The sequence below is a fragment of the Chamaea fasciata genome, unplaced genomic scaffold (genome assembly GCF_029207755.1).
Source record: "Chamaea fasciata isolate MVZ Bird 193981 ecotype frontalis unplaced genomic scaffold, bChaFas1.0.hap1 SCAF_3, whole genome shotgun sequence".
Classification (NCBI taxonomy): Eukaryota; Metazoa; Chordata; class Aves; order Passeriformes; family Sylviidae; genus Chamaea; species Chamaea fasciata.
In genome coordinates this window covers 77,714,657-77,730,732 of record NW_027094088.1, presented here as the reverse complement: position 1 = coordinate 77,730,732, position 16,076 = coordinate 77,714,657, and the positions used below count along the sequence as shown (strand labels likewise).

General features: G+C 44.0%; 3 protein-coding genes across 9 annotated transcripts in view; 1 reads left to right on the top strand and 2 right to left on the bottom strand.

The window, feature by feature from the left end:
• The window catches only part of ANKRD6 (ankyrin repeat domain 6), an 87,846-nt gene extending 79,098 nt beyond the window's left edge, over positions 1–8,748 (top strand). For 5 of the 7 annotated variants that reach the window (XM_066179563.1, XM_066179558.1, XM_066179559.1 and 2 more), the window contains 7 exons: positions 717–821; positions 1,072–1,212; positions 1,437–1,613; positions 3,592–3,744; positions 4,300–4,413; positions 4,985–5,324; positions 6,449–8,748. In XM_066179563.1, the coding sequence (XP_066035660.1) occupies positions 717–821; positions 1,072–1,212; positions 1,437–1,613; positions 3,592–3,744; positions 4,300–4,413; positions 4,985–5,324; positions 6,449–7,005 (1,587 nt within the window). In that variant the 3' untranslated portion in view covers positions 7,006–8,748. The remainder of the gene's footprint in view (positions 1–716; positions 822–1,071; positions 1,213–1,436; positions 1,614–3,591; positions 3,745–4,299; positions 4,414–4,984; positions 5,325–6,448) is intronic. The other 2 variants (XM_066179562.1, XM_066179557.1) reach the window with 1 other exon arrangement.
• Positions 8,749–10,355: 1,607 nt separating this feature from the next.
• On the bottom strand, positions 10,356–12,168 carry LYRM2 (LYR motif containing 2). The gene is made up of 3 exons (XM_066179554.1): positions 12,104–12,168; positions 11,809–11,949; positions 10,356–10,904 (listed from the first exon to the last, which is right to left on the bottom strand). The coding sequence occupies exons 1-3, from the start codon at positions 12,146–12,148 to the stop codon at positions 10,824–10,826; spliced, it is 267 nt and encodes an 88-aa protein (XP_066035651.1). The 5' UTR covers positions 12,149–12,168; the 3' UTR covers positions 10,356–10,823.
• A 135-nt stretch (positions 12,169–12,303) lies between these two features.
• MDN1 (midasin AAA ATPase 1) overlaps positions 12,304–16,076 on the bottom strand; it is a 93,407-nt gene continuing 89,634 nt past the window's right edge. The window contains exons 101-102 of the mRNA XM_066179555.1: positions 14,587–14,729; positions 12,304–13,222 (exon numbers count right to left, since the gene is read on the bottom strand). Coding sequence (XP_066035652.1) covers positions 13,034–13,222; positions 14,587–14,729 — 332 coding nt within the window. The 3' untranslated portion in view covers positions 12,304–13,033. The remainder of the gene's footprint in view (positions 13,223–14,586; positions 14,730–16,076) is intronic.

Sequence of the window (16,076 nt, the reverse complement as noted above, 5' to 3'; positions counted from 1 at the left end):
GCTGTGAAAGATTCCTACATTTCTGCTGGCATTGTGGGCTGGGCTGAGGTCTATTGACATAGAGCCTTTCAGCCCCCAGGGTGAGCAAGGTGTGCAGATTAAGCCTCAGCATGAAGTGCTGTCAGAGGTCTCTGTGTCCTGACTGGCACAGGGTGGAGTAGTCATAGGCACCTGTTCCCTGCAGTGGCCCAGGGGTTAGAAAGTTCTGTACCCAGAAGCTCCTGAGTTGTGTCACTCTGCTGCCTGCCTCAGGCATATCCCATTCCCAGAAGGTTGGTTAGCACTGGAAGGTGCTTTGCAGTGGGGTCAAAATGTTTATATCCTGTTTATGCTTTGCAGCTGTGTGTGAAATGCTGCAATGCTCTTCAGGCCAGAAGGCAGGAGGGCATGAGACCAGGAGCAATCCTTGCCCTCGTCCTCCTTGTCACCTCTGCACAAAAAGGGCTGGGCTTGGCTTGGGAACCAGCTCAAGGACAGCAGAGGAGGTGCTCACCCTTCTAGGGGACAGCAGAGTGCTCAAAAGACTGAGCTCAGTGCTGGTGTATATTCACAGCCATAAACACCCACATTGCTTGGCTCATCAGTGTCCATCTGGCAGTGCACTCTCCTTTATTCTTAGCCTTTCAGACAGACAAGGAAAAGGTCTGCTCTGTTACTTGTCTTCTGTGGTAGGAAAGAGCATGACATCACTGAGTAACAGTGTGGTCTGCCTTCAGGTCTCGCGTTTTAACCGTGGGAGAAGCCTGAGGAAGAAGAGAGAGAGGCTGAAGGAGGAAAGGAGGGCTCAGTCGGTGCCACGGGATGAAGTGGTCCAGAGCAAGGTACAGCCTGGCATTACCAGCTGGATCTGCTGTGAGGAGGCACTGTCATAAAAACATATTGAGGACTCAGACTATTTGGAGCCATTACTTGTGCGTGGCCCCAGCAGCTGCCCGAGGCAGTCTGTCATGCTCTGCTGCTAAAAGCATTTCCCACTCACACGTGCAGAGCAGCTTAAAGCTGGGCAGTCAAAGAAGAGGCTTCTTTTCCCCATCTCTGCAACTGCTCTGAACTCCCTGTCTTTGCTTCAAGCAGGGCAGTGTCTCAGCTGCTGACGACACACCAAGCAGTGACCAGCCCCCAGAGCGGAAGAATAATGTGAAGGATAAACCCCGGTCAGCCTCACCAGATCCCAAAGGGAAAAAGAGCAAAAAGAAAAAGCCAAAGGAAAAGGTATCAGTAGATTTAAAACATCAGAGAGAAAGAAGGGATAACTGTTGAGAAGTGGGTCCCTTCGGTGTGTTGGGGCAGCAGCCCCACCATGCTCCTGGGGCGGAGATAGTCTTCAGGTAAAAGTGATTTTTGCTGTAATTGTCACAATGGATTTGTCCCATTCCCACCAGGAATAGTTTACCAAGGTGCTCATATAGGCAAAACACTGTGTGTATGTTATGCAGGTTTCAGCACTCTCGGACCCCATCTCCCCAGCTGATCAGCAGACACTCCCTCAGCCCCAGAAGAACGTGCCTAAGCGCAGGAGTAAACACCACTGCTCCTCCCCACCCCCGCCCCACGAGGTCCGAGCCTACCAGCTCTACACGCTGTACCGAGGGAAGGACGGGAAGGTGATGCAGGTGAGCCATGGCCCTCACAGAGGGACACACTGCGAGCAGCCTGTGGAACTGGGACACTGGGAACTGGGTAATGGATAGAAAATATGCTCCACTAACTGCACCCTCAGGGGCATGAAATCATGACTTGGGACTGGTTTTTCTTGCTTGGGCTTCAGCTGCGTTTTGGCCTGAAGTCTGGCAAATAAGCTGGTTTTGTGCCAGTTAAAGAAGACATACTTAATTAGTTTTGATCTGCAAAGATAAGGGTGAACAGTCATTGGAAGTGACATGAGAACTTTCATTTCATACTTTGAAACATTAAGAGTTCTGACAGGAGATGCAAAGAAATTTTTCAAGGAAAAGCAGTGTATGAGCACCAAAAGCTTACTACCTAAACCAAGAGGCTGAGTAGGCTCAATAGATTTGGTTCCAATTCTTTCTGGGTTTTGCAACATGTCTCTGTGTATTCTATGTTTACTGGGGACAGAATTTCTATAGAAACTGGTAAACAAATAAACCCGGAGCTACCATGCCATGTGCATTTATTTCAGTGTGGATAATAACATTTTAGTCACTTTATTACACAATTATTACCAGTAGACATTTATGAGAAAGCATAAAAACAGTAATTAAATTATACTGTAGACGTCTGTATTGTTGTTTTCTTAATATTGCCCTTCTGTACTCCTGGAAGGTCTATCCTTTCAATTTCCTTAGCTTCTCACATCCATCCATCAGCTCTTGTAAGTCACTTCCTGTAGTTCAGAATTTCAGCAGATTCTGAAGACCATTCAAGTCAGACTTCAAAGGTTTTACTGGCTGTTCACTACTTTCCAGCCTTTCAGTGCAATGTTTGAGAAATTTCCAGACAGGGGCACTAGGCAGCTATCTCATAGCAGACATCAGGAAGGCTGGGGGACCTTTCAGCTATTAAAGGGATAAAGGAGCAGAGAGGTGCAGAAGGACTTGGTGAGCAGAGAGATGCAGAAAGCAGATAGGACTTGTATACGAATTTCATCTATTCACAAAGATTAGCTTAATAGAGCTAGACTCCCATGCAGTGTTTCCTGAAATACATGACACTCCCCTCTCCTGTCCATTTTTGCTTGTCTGTCTTCTTTGATGCCCTTAGGCCATGAATAGCAAACATAATTTCTGAAGTACGTGTACTTCTGAAGGTTTTTAGTACTCAGCAAACCACCCACCTTTCCCTGCCAAGGGAATAACCCCCAATTTATGAAACACTACTGCATGGCTAAAGAAGAGAGGGAGGCTCCTCTGCAGACAGATTCAGAGCAGCTGCTTTGGGCTACTGGCACAGCCCCTGAAAGAGCCAGTTTCTGCCTCTGGGCTGCAGAGGTTTAGCTGTCCTTGCTTAAGGGAGTCATTTGTGACCGTCTCCCTGAGAGATTTAAATGTGGTTAGTGCAGCTGCCCTTGCACAGGGCCCATGGGATGGTGTCCCACAAGTCAAAGGCAGGCAAAGGAGTGGCCAGCAGGCAAGGGGCAGCTGAATGCCGGGAGGGTGAGGGCAAGCAGAAGCAGCAAGGCCTTGCCATTCAGTACTGAAAAAGGACAGAGCGCGTGATTGGTATTAGGTTAAAAACCAAATGCACACAAGGCATACGCATCCACAAAATCAGATTTGATTGTTACAATTGAGAATTATAGGATGGAGACACAGGGTATAGGCCTGTGATGTGGTATTCCCTCAGCCAGCACACAGGGTCTGAGCTCAGTGCTGCTTGTAGCCCCAGTGAAATCAACACTGCTGTGTTAGGGTGTGTCCGTACACATCAGATCAATCCTTGTGTAGGCTGTGCTTTTTCAACTAATAGCCCACTTGCTGAGCTGCTGTAAGATACTGTCAGGAGGGTGAGATCCAAGTACATGGGATAGAACAACCCAAGACTGACTGAAAGAGGCTGTGATAATGTTCAAAGTTTGCTAAGAGGGTGGTGGGGTGTAGCAAGTCAATGTATCATCATCACTCCTTTCAGGCACCCATAAATGGATGTCGGTGTGAGCCCCTGATAAACAAACTGGAGAATCAGCTGGAGGCAACAGTGGAAGAGATAAAAGCTGAGCTTGGGACAGTACAAGATAAAATTAATATTAAGCTCGGCCAGATGGAAAGCAAAACTCAACATCAAGTAAGAACATCACCTGAAGTTCTGCTTGCCTATATGATTTAGAAACATATCCTAAACTTAATTAATATTTTCATTGTGATGATTCATTTTTTGCTTTTTGTGTTGTAAAAGCAAACCTGAACTCTAATACTCAAGTCCAGGGAACTGTGACGTTCCACTGGAAGCAGATGTTGCAAACTATGATCTTGAGAAAAAACACATTTAATGTGTTAAGTGGCTTCTGGTGTTTAGACCACAAATCTTAAGGGCTTGAGCCATTAAGAGGGAAAGAAGGCAGTCCTATGGCTGGTCAGTTCATAATTGTCAAAATCCCTCTTGCTGAATTACATATGCCTTAAGATTCAAGATCCTCTAAATTACTTTTTATTTTTAATTTAATAGTTATTCATTGGTAATTTTGTAATTGAGCCTCTTTGCAAGTTACATCTAATTGTAGTTGGCGGCATTCCTAGAAATGAAGACTGAAAGACAGACTGTACTTTGATTTACAGGGCTCACAGATGGGAGTTTGGTTTCTAACATGATGATCTCAGCTGAACAGTGTTTTCCCCACAGCTCCGAGTTCTGGACAAGCTGATGGCCGAGCGCCTGTCGGCAGAGAGGACAGAGTGCCTCCACCGCCTGCAGCAGCACGCGGAGCTGGAGAAGAGTGAGGGGGAGAAGCGGCAGGTAAGGCTTGAAACAGCTACTCCTGCCTAGTCCATCCCCTGGTAGGTCAGCTCAGGAGTTTCATTCCAGCAGGCAGAAAATGTCAGAGGTGTGTCACATCTGTTCAAACAGGTAGAAGAGCTTCAAAGACCAAATTATTCCTACCCACCATCTTAGTCACTAAACCCAATTTATGAAGTTTTTGCATTAGAAATGAGGAATATGAAATCCAGTTCCACCGCTGTGATTTAATTTGGTGTGTCTCTAGTGTGGGATCTGCAACAAAATACCATTTTTCTAACACAGCAATTTGCAAAAATTTCCAGCACTAAATTTTTCAAAGTTGTGCTTTCAGCTTTTGCTTCATTAGAGGACATATGCAGGAACACAGGGAGACTGCCTTTTATAAGCTACTGCATAGTTCTCCACCTTTTTTATCTGCAGTCTTTTAAATATTCCCAGTGGCAGCATGCACATCTGAACAGGGAATCTAAGCCCACAGATACCTAACTTGCTTCTCTTTGTCCCTGCCACATGTTCTCAGCAGCCCATGAACCATAGAATCATGTAATTTACAGTCTCTTTCTGATAGATTTCCTTGGTTGATGAGCTGAAGACCTGGTGCTTGTTGAAGATTCAGAATCTGGAGCTCAAGCTTTCTGGAGATTCCAGGTCATCAAGACCAAAATCAACTTTGTCCACTTGTGAGTCTCTCACTGAGACCCTGGATACTGACAACAACCCTCACAGTGCCAAGGACTGTAAAGCCAACCAGCCTGTGCTGTCAGAGGGCTCCCACCAGCATTCCTATATCACACTTCCAAATAGCCTCTTGGAAGATGGGGAAAGGAGCAGAGTCCAGATGCCAGAACAGAGCTTTGGGCAGCACTTTTGTGTTAAACAAGATGGAGCATTGGGTACAACCACGCCAGGTACTTAGCTGTCATATCCATTCAAGGACGAGCTCATTAACTCAGGGGTACTTGCACTATTACTACTACGTAACTCTGGTGGTGTGCTTTCCCCCCTCCACGTGCCTTATGTCTTGGGATTTGAATACACTTCAAGGCAGCCACTGGGAATATTTTAAGAGGTGGCTGGATGGAATTCCACTGACTGTTCCTGATGCTTCCACTATGTCTTTGAAGCAAAAATCCTTTGATGCTTTGAATAACTCTTGGCCCTAGAAGCTTCTAAGGGAAAAAAAAAAAAAACAAAAAACAAACAAACAAAACGAAAAAAGAAAAAAAAACAACAACAACAAAAAAAGAAATGTGCAGAACAGCCAGGTGTCCCCAGCCAAGTAGAATGCTATCTGAGCCCTGGCTTCTGTAAATTGTAATGTGTATATCCCCTAAACACTATGCAAAGTGAACAGACATGGATGCGCCATCAAATAGAAAGGCATATAAGAGAGTGTAATGGTGCTTGAGTGTAAGCTGTTTTGCATTGGAACAGTTCAAAAGCATAGAAATGATGTGTGACCTTTCCAAAATTACTGGTACTTCAAGTTTTGTAGAAGCAGAGAGTTCATAAATATAGCAGACATAACCTACTTTGGAAATCTAGACTGGTACTTGTTACGTGTCCTTCTGATGAAGTCACAAAATCACAAAATCATTTGGATTGGAAGGGACCCTAAAGATCATCTTGTTCCAACCCCCCTGCCATGGGTAGGGACACCTTCCACTGTACCAGGTTGCTCAGAGCCACATCCAGCCAGGCCTTACACACGTCTGAGGATGGGGCAACCACAGCTTCTCTGGGTAACCAGTGCCAGTGTCTCACAGTGAAGAACTTTTGGCTAATATTTATGTCCTTTGCCTGTTGTCCATCTGTAGCCCCACAACTGCAGTGCAGCACCTCTCTGCCTGGGCCAGCTTTTCTCCTTTAATGATTTTCTATTACATCACCTGACTGAGTATGTGATAAACTAATATAAGCCTGTACCAGGTACACACAAAACCCCATTTTTCATCAAACAACGAGGTCTTCTGAGTGCTAAAATAAATGTCCAGAGCTTTTCTTAATATATTGTCTGTAATTTATTCCATAGGTACAGAGCAACAGGTAGTGACTGGTGGACCAGTTTCTTCTGCCCCTGCTCAAGATGTCAGGCCAAAGGACAAAGCTGTGAGTGCCAGCACGTTCCACAGGTTCCAGCAGGAGCTGCCCTCCTCTGAGCCTTTGGGCTCCAAATTAAGACACGTTAAAGTTCAAGCTGCTTTGCAGCCAGTGACTGAACCTGCAAAGACTGAACCACAGAGCGGCAACTTCGTTGACAAAGGAACTCAGACAAAAAAGTCCAGCAAAAGTGGGCAGTCGAGGCACAAAGCGCTGCACCATGCTGGGGCACTGCAGGGCCAGGAGCAGCAGCCCTCGGCCCCACCTGCCCCTCCACTCAGAGACACCTCCCAGGCCCTGGAGATCACCCAGTACTTCTTCGAGGCCGTTTCCACACAGATGGAGAAGTGGTACGAGCGGAAGATAGAAGAAGCCCGGAGCCAAGCGAACCAGAGAGCGCAGCAAGACAAAGCTGCGCTCAAGGAGCACATCAAATGCTTAGAAGAGGAGCTGAGCAAATTAAGGACTAAGGTGCAGAAAGAGAGCTAGTACCTGCCAGGCAGGTAATCAAGCAACAGGACTCATTTTGGAACCTGCTCTATGGGAATTTGGAATACTGATAGATTTTTGTAGTGCCTGTTACGTCCAAACACAACACTCTACTTCAGGAGTAGAAATAACTCTGGAAACTCCATAACGGAGGAGAGTTCATATGCAAACTATATTGATAACAAAGAGATGCTGCAGATTAGATCCTTTCTTTGTTATTTCCAAGAGTCTGTCAATATTGCACTCTCAGTTTCCAGATGCTGCTTGAAACCAAACTGCATTAGTAACCAAAACTGCTTTGTGAAAAGGGAATTCCCTTACTTCCACGCAGGACACAGACTAGAGGGTTCTACTGTATGCCACATGTAAACATGTTGTGATACCAGTGCTGAAATAAATCCAGGATGTTTGAAAGCTTTTGACATAATTACTTAGTGATGAGGGGCTATTGATCCTATTTTAGATAGTCCCAGGGCTTCTCTCTAGTCAGTGGAGGGAAGCTAAAGAACCCACTCCAGTTACAAGCCCAGGCAGGTGACAGATGCAGGCTTCCAGCAGGGAGAGGGCAGGCAACCACGGAGGGAGTTGCTAAAGCAACTCATCCCATTAGGTACAGAGGCTTCAGCTACCACTTTGCTTTTCTCTTGGTTTTCCATTACTAAAACAAGTGCTAAATCTGATCTTTTTTTAATGGTGTCCTGCTTGCAGAGCTCCTTGTTGTTACACTATTTTTGGGCTGTACTCCAGTAATCTGACTGAGAACTTTAGTTTAGGGCACGGATGGCAAGTATCTTACTGTAACCGTGGTATATTTGTTAGGTTGAATGTTTATGTATTTTTTCCTTCAAGCAGGAAATGGCTGAATTGTCTACTGTTGAAGAAGCTTGAAAAAGTGCTTTATGTAAGGAAGTGAAGGCTTGGCTCCCTGTATTCAAATGTTTCTTTTTCTGCAGTCAGCAGTCAGGATTTTTTCCCAGGCACCTTGTCCACACTGTCTGCCTTTGTTCCTCTGAATGATTCTTCCTCTGTTTTTTTCCCTTCTGTCTCTAAAAAGGAGACCAGGCCCTGGTGAGTCTACAGGTTTTAGGACAAACAGTCCCACAAAACAGCAGTCAACATTTTAAAAGTTTTATCGATGTGTTTCATTATAAAATCAGAACTTCCATTGACCGGTGTTGTCCATGCAGACAGACTCCAGAAAATCTCAAGGCACTATAACTATTGCATCTGCACATTTAGGGTTTCCTCCTTACACCTCTGAGAAGGCTCCATCAGATTCTGCTAGAAAAGTAACTTTACTTACCAGGTCATGATAGAACGAACAACTGTTCAGAATCAGTTCCAACACAGGATGGTACTATTATGCCAAGGAGAAAAATACTTTTTTTCTTTACTAAGGAGCTCTAAAATCAATACAAAATACCTTACAGTGTTGAAGAATGCCATTCACTAATTAGTAATTAAGCTTTTGTCTTCTTAGCAGATGTATAAAGCAAAAAAAGTCATATAACAATATTTTTAAAGTTCCTATTCATGCACTGTCACAACGAGAGAAGTGTATCTGCAGCTATGGAAATACTAGTTTTCTTGCTCTGACTTCTGTAGTCTAATATAGACACTTTGGTATGTTTACAGTTTTGTTTAAGCTTACAGTAGGAATGCAGAAGCATGCTATTGAAGTTTTGTATCACCTGGATGAAGTTTATGTTTTGCCAAGCAATTAAAGTAAGTGTTGCTCAGAAACGTGTGGTGTAACATTTTCTAGCCACAGAAAACTGACACAGTCCCCTTACTTGATTCAGAAGGGGGAGCAGAAGATTGGACTTCAACTTCTTTTTGTTTGTGGTTATAAAACATGGAGTCTGCCATCTGTGCTGAGGGAGGCTGCAGGGACCGAGTGCTGTCTGTTGGCTGGTGCAGGTCCCCTTTCAGAAGTTACAGGCACAGGGCTGAGTTGTGCACAAATCACACACACGCTCCTGAACTTGGGCAAGCTCAGGGGAGAGGCTCTGGCTTTTGCTGTACTTCCCATACAGACCACACTGGACCACACTCATAGGTCCAAGTAATTAAAGTAAATCCAAGTAATTGCCAAGTAATCTAAAGTGGTAACCAGGCTGCAGGTTACTGATTTTAGAGGTTTTCTGAAGCCAATGAGTGTATGGCAAAAGAAAGAGAACCATCTTCTGCTAATTCCATTCTATACCCCTCCCTTCTTCAAAACTGAAGGACTTTATAAAATAGGTGTGATCTGCCTACCTTTCGCTTCAGGTAAATTTACTTACCCTCACAGGCTGTAATTGGACTCTTTCACGGCTTCTGGCTGCCAACTTTATCGTGGCAAGCCCACAGAGCAGTGGAAATGAAGGGCAGCAGCACTCAAGAGGTCAGCATCTGTCCAGGGCTCTACCTGTCAATCGTAGCTCTGGATTACACAGCCTGGAAACATACAAACGTACAAAGGGGGTAATGCAGACTCCAGGCTCAGAAAGGAAAGCACCATGGTGAGCCAGCAGGGTAAAGCCTCCTGATTAAGGAACAGAAATCCAAGCACTGGCTGAAGGGGAAGGCTACTGTGGTAACAAGCCAATATTGGCTATGGCTGTTCAGTCAAAATACCTTTCTTAGCAGCACTTTCTCTTAACATGAAAAATAAATCCCCAACACAAAGATGTTCTGTCAGTCTGTTAATGAAGAATTTTTAGGTATGTATTTTTCACTGACAGATTGAAGCTCAGAGGCTTCAGTCTATACAAATCTGAACCACAGCTCCTTCTCCCAACTGGGGCTGTTCCTCCTGTAGCCTGGAATTCTGTCATGTCCCTTCACTGGTGTCAGTGGTGACACCTATTTACAAGATTTGCTGCCAGTTTGTGCAGCTCAGCAACTCTGCAGAAAACCACCTTGAAAAGCAGGGGTGTACCGTAAGGGAACTACAATAGCAGAATGGGAGAGGGAAGAGTTCCTGCATGTCTTGGAATCAAAACCTAAAATATTCAGGCATCAATCTACTGCTGCCTGTCTAGTTATGTGGAAAAAATCCCCAGCTCATCCAGGCATTTTTAAATTATATGGAAAAAAAGGATACACCACAGCTCAAGGAAAGTGACAACAGTTGCAAGCTAACAGAAATGAAGTAGTATAACATACAAATAAACAAACCACAACCTTTTTGCAGTTAGTATTTTCTACCTCTAATTCTTCTTAATATATAGACTTTTAAATACCAGTTTGAAGGTACTTGGTAATAAACATCCCAGGGGCTAAAATCTCCCATTTTCATAAATAAAAACCTCTCTTTTCAAGTCTTATTTAGCTACTACTGAAAATCAACATCTACACACAAAACATTTTTTTTTAATGTTTGTTCTGGGTCAATTTATTTATCCCAAATTCTTTTTATAACCACAAATTTTGGTGAAAATCCTTAGTACAGTACATGAAGAGCCGTCATTTTGAATGTTACCAATTACAGCTAACACAGTAAAAAGTACACAAAATAACCTGGCATATATTTATTTTCCAGAGCACTGGCATTAACACAGCTGTTGTAATTTTTGGCGCTTTCTGCTTTTCCCACAGCACATGCTACATCATCCATGCAGTTCTTTGATGTCCTTTGTGTCCAAGTGATTTCCACTTCTGAAGGTAGCCAAACTGAGAAATGGGAAGGGGAAAAAACAAAACTCCCACTGTGGTAGATTCCTCCTTCAAACATTACCAGGTTGCCAGCAAAGGCTGCCATTATAACCACATTCTGGAAAAAACACTGTGCCTATTTGCAATAGATAAAAACCCAACTGTCAACAAAATGAAGATCAGGATTTTGCCAGCTTAAGTGTTCTCTGAAGTTCCTGAAGTTGCATGTTGCCGTGAGTAATCATCATCCTGATTGCATCCTGTAAAACATGAAATCTAGTGAACTGTACATCTGTACACAGCATGGGTTTTACACAAGCTCACAGACTTCTAATGCATTAAAATACATACAATTCTTACTGGCACTACTGCAATTTACTTCTTTGTGTGACATAACACTGCTGTCTCTGAGAGGGTTAAAAACCAGGTAAATAAATGGATACTTGGTTGTGGCTGTGCTTTAAAACTCAGTTTTTACAGGATTCAAACTCCTAATAATGTTTTCTTTATGCCTGCGTGTGTACTGCCTTTGCAAGCCTGTCGTGAGAACACGAGCAAGGTGGAGATGGGTTTTACAGAGCAGGTGTGAGTTTCTCTCAACATTATCCAAGGACTCCAAGGCTTTGTCTGTGTAATTCAGCCAGCAATTCCTTGGGCGCTGGCTAGAAAAGGGAATGAACTAGGAAGCAGAGGACAGGAGACGTATAAACAAGAAATGTCAAGGTTTCTGCATTTCACACTTGATTCACATCGCAAACCATCCCATTCGACTGTATTCTGCTTGAATATAGGTGAAATAAAAGAAAAAGTTATAAAAAGCTTAACCATTACTAAGTTTATCTAAGTTAACATATTATTCAATAAGGTTTTCCTGATCTGGGATTTGAGTAAGCAGAGTATTTGTTTTTTAGCTTTTTAATTCCAGATTATTCTCTGGAAATTTGAAAAACATTACTACAGCTAAGAAAGGGGGGGGGGGGGAACTGGGAATAATATTTTGAGACGCTGGATCATTTCTTGGCATAAATGAGGAACTAGTAACAGTTGACTTCTCACCAGTCTGGAAGCGACACATACAAAACAAACCACCAAGACACAGGACAGGACAGTGCAGTGACCATTCCCGAGGGCAGGCGATCACAGTTGCGAGTTCCCGATCCTCACCTCTTCTGTAGCATCCTTATTTCTCCTGAATTCCTCCCTGGCCCAGTCCTTTAAGTAGCGGCGATCCGGCTCAGCAGGGACCTCCCGGATAGCCCGCAGGATCTTGCGGTACAACTCCAGGACCTGCTGCCGCCGCAGGAACTAGCAAGGAGAGAGGGAGGTCTGCCCGCTGCCCCAGGACAGTGCTGCGAGCTGCACCCTCGGCGCTGTGCTTCGAGGGATATTTAAACAACCACCGAGTTCCGGATCGTTTCTACAAGACGCAGCCTGCCCGAGCCCCCTCGCCCGCCCGTACCTGCTTGAGGGTGAGCGCTCCCGGCGGGACTCGCCCGGCGGCCATGACGACGCTCCACCCCTGGCCCTGCCCCGCCACGGGGCCGCCGAGCCCGCCCCGCGCGGGCGGGGCACGGCCGCCATTTCCTGCGTCATGCCGGCATTCAGGGCCGGGGTGTGCTCCCTCCGTTTGTTTTTAAATTCAAGGCACAGACGACGTAATTACAAAGAGTGGTACCTCTCTTTATTAGTACAGACGATACAAGATGCATAGCCTTTGCAATGAAAAATCACGTCCGCGCTCCAAGACACCGGATTTATGAAACATCCCCAACGCCTGCCTCGGACGGGGGCAAACTTCACAGTGTAAAGTGGTAAGGCAGGGATCAGCATGTGGCGTGATTCAGAAAACTCCCTGCTGCTATCGTCAGGCAAAAATCAGCGATAATTAAAAAGGCTGTGTTAAAACTGCAAAATAGTTTCAAGTATTCAAGTACTTTTTTTTTTTTCTTTCTTTTGGTTGAGTAAAACTATCTGCCTGCCCTGCTCTCCACTCCGTTCTTCCCAGAGGCACCTCCACATGGGTGACACCTCAACTTCCAATGCAGAAATGCCTTCCCAGGAACAAGACTGGTTTTTCTTACGGCAGGGGGCAAAGCGGCAGGAATAATATTACCTCTTAATACTACAAATGCTTTTTTTTTTTTTTTGTTAAAGGTAATAAGTCATTACAAGAGAAGTTGAGACAACTTTTTACGTTACTTGTGGGAATAGCGGGAGACAGTCTCACCATTGCATAATTGTCCTCTGACCCACGTTCTTACACAGTCTCTGCCCCAGGGCAGCTCCTGCAGGATAATCCCAGTTGGGAAGGACCTCTCCCATGAAATGCAGTTTCTTGTATTTCAGCAGCTCAGTAGCAGCAGTCGGGTCATGACCTTGTCTACAAAGTCTAAAGAGTGTCAGAGGCCGTCACCAGTTCAAACCACTGTCTGAGGGCGTCACTCAGAGTTTCTGGGAGCGCGTTCACATCTCTAAGGATCATGTAGAATGGGAATGGGAATTCTTCCATGTAAGACCTGATTTCAGGCAGTTCTCCAGGTCCTTTGAATATAGGTACTTTAATGTCCAAAATAGAATCCTGTAGAAAAAGTATTGATGTTACTGCTAAATGACACACATATTCTACAACCACTGATAGAATTTACCCTCCTTTCTAAGCACTTATAGTTCTCCCCCGTTAGATTAAAAGTTAATAAAATACTTTAAAGATTAAAAGCTCCAAGTGTTCAATGGTAAATCAGATCAGAAGCTGAAAATAAATCAGTTAAATGCTTTTGCATTTTATCTGAAAGATAAAAGTGTACTAATCCATGAATTATAGGCTAGAAGAGACTACAGTTTAAGCTTCTGCAATACCAAATTCTGTAAATAAATTCTGTCTTTTAACATTTTATGATTTGAGTTTACTGTTGGCACTTTACTTTTATTAATTTGATGCCTTCCCAAGAGAGTCTGTAAGCTCTTTAGTGCTCAACTCATATTTGTGCAGTGCTCTAATAGATGATTCTTTAGCAACTTCACATAGTATTTCAACAAATACGACAAATATCAGATTAAACTCCAGCTGTGCTTCTTGTAAAGTAACTTCTTAGTTGCTCAGTGTAGCAGCTCAGAAATTTTTAAAGGTTATGGAAAACACCATTTTTTCCCCAGAAAAAAGAAACCTAAGAAAAACACCCAGAATTTTCGCTTCATTTTACAGCCAGGTTTCATCAGAACCTTTCAGCTATTTGTCAGGAGGAGAACTGTTAGTTTTTCAACAGTAAACATAGCAGATGAGTTTTGAATGCAAAAATAAAGATACAGAAGGAAAACATGAACAACAAAATTAGTCTTTACCACGAAATTCACTATCAGGCTTATGTTTGCTCACTTACAGCCCTACAGAGCCTTCCTGAAACTCTCCCAGATATTTCAGCTTCCCATCCAAGGTTATCTCAAGTTTTCTTCCCCCATTACCAGATGCAGGACTCAGCTTTCCCAACTGAGGCACTAAATAACTCTCACATACTCCCTTCTGTCTAATGTTTAATCTCATACTGGCTCCAGCTGTCATGTCAATTGGCGACTGCTGTCAGAAATTATCAAGATGAATCAGAGCTGAGATGGAACAAAGCATCTCTCAAACTCCAAATCTGTCAACCTGCCAGCTGCTTCCCCGGTGGCCAAGAGCAACAACCATTCCATTTGAAGACAAGAGCTCTTAGCCTTTCTGTGGCATGGAAACTGAGATTTTTTGTCTTTTTTTTTTAACATACAAAAGATAAGAAGCACAGTAGGAAGAAATGGCAGATCTAACAGACGTGGAAAACGGCAACTGGGTTCAGTATCTCTGACCTCTACAAAAGATAAGGCAGCTGTATGGCACTAGAAAAGACAAGAAGATGATTTGTATTGGTTTCTCATTCACTGCAGTTGAACACTTCTCCCTTGTTCACTTACCCGGGAATTAGGGTTGTCCAACACTACGAAAATAACAAAGATATTGGCATTCCGAGCTGCTTGAACTGCTGCTGTCACCCGTTCCTTGCCTTCCAAGAAAAGGCCTCTTCCATCAGATACAATCAAAAGCAGCTGCGCTGTTTCTAAGCACAAAGAACATTTAAAATTCCAGTAAGTTCAGAGTAATCCGTTTAAAAGGATAAAACCCCTATTTTGCTGTTTGTTCTGGGGTAAAATGGAAAAAGGAGTATTCCTAAGGAAATTAACTCTTAAACAAATAGAATTCTGTGACTTAACATTAAGCTGCAGTTACTAGTGGGTCAACAAAGAAAGTAATGTGTGACACCAGTGAAAATAAGGGAGGGAAGGGGGGTGTCACACAACACACAGACAACCCCCACCATCCACCAGTACTATAATCAAGAATGAAAGTCATGGAAAATACTAAACAGACTTGGTCACGGCCTTATCTTTCATGCCTAGGGGTTAAATACTGGCTGAATTACAAGAGTCCAGCCACTAGGTCAGTAGAGTACCAGCTGCTGCAACGAAATAGAGCTTAAATCAGTTCCTCTAGAAGCAGGTACCTATCGGTCCACCTGTAGGATTTTCTCTGCTGTCCCCACTTTAACAGGCTTGGCTTCCATCAGAGAACAATCCTGAACTGTCCAAACTGCGATATTTTTGGAAGAAACTAATTCAGGAGATAGGCTCGGGGGCACAGTCAAGGCAGTCCAAATAGTCTAAAGTAAACTGTCTGAAACATCAGACATAGCACCCATGCTGGGTTCCCCAGCACCAACCATTTCTGGAGACATGTTACACTACCCAAGTTGCCCCTAGAGTCAGATACATCCCTCTAGAAGTACATTCTAAGTATCTGTCATCCTTTAATTACATGTAAAATCACAGTAATTAAGTCAGGGATACAAGCCCTAATTGTTACAGAGGGATGCAGAACACACTTTTGCAGACAGGCCCCAAATGTGACAGGGCTTTGCCTCTTTACAGGAAGAAGTGATAGATCCCCCAGCCTTTCCTTACTGCCAGCTCCCTAATCCTAAGGAGCTGATGGCTGCTGCATCCCTGCCTAGTTTAAAAGAACTGGATGCTGCTCCTCCTCAGAATATTGTGACACTCTGGCCATCCTGTGGCAAAGCAGCTGTGGATTATAAATCCCAGACTGCCCAGTTCTTGGAGTACTTCAACAACAAGAACTTACAAAAAATACAGGTGCCACCATGACCAGCTTTAACTATCACAATCTTTTAGACTAATTATGGGGCAGACACAAGCCAAGCGGTCTTCCAGCTTTTCTTGGAAATTCAAGCAGCTCATAACCTAAAGTTGTGGGACAGTGAAAGGCAGGTAGGAGGCAAATTCTGTCCTCAGAGCAGTGTGTTTCTGGATACCTAGAGAACTCAAGCTCTCAAGCAGGGGCAGAAGTATCTAGAGAGTCAGGGTCCTAAGGAAGGTGGACAATGCTCCAA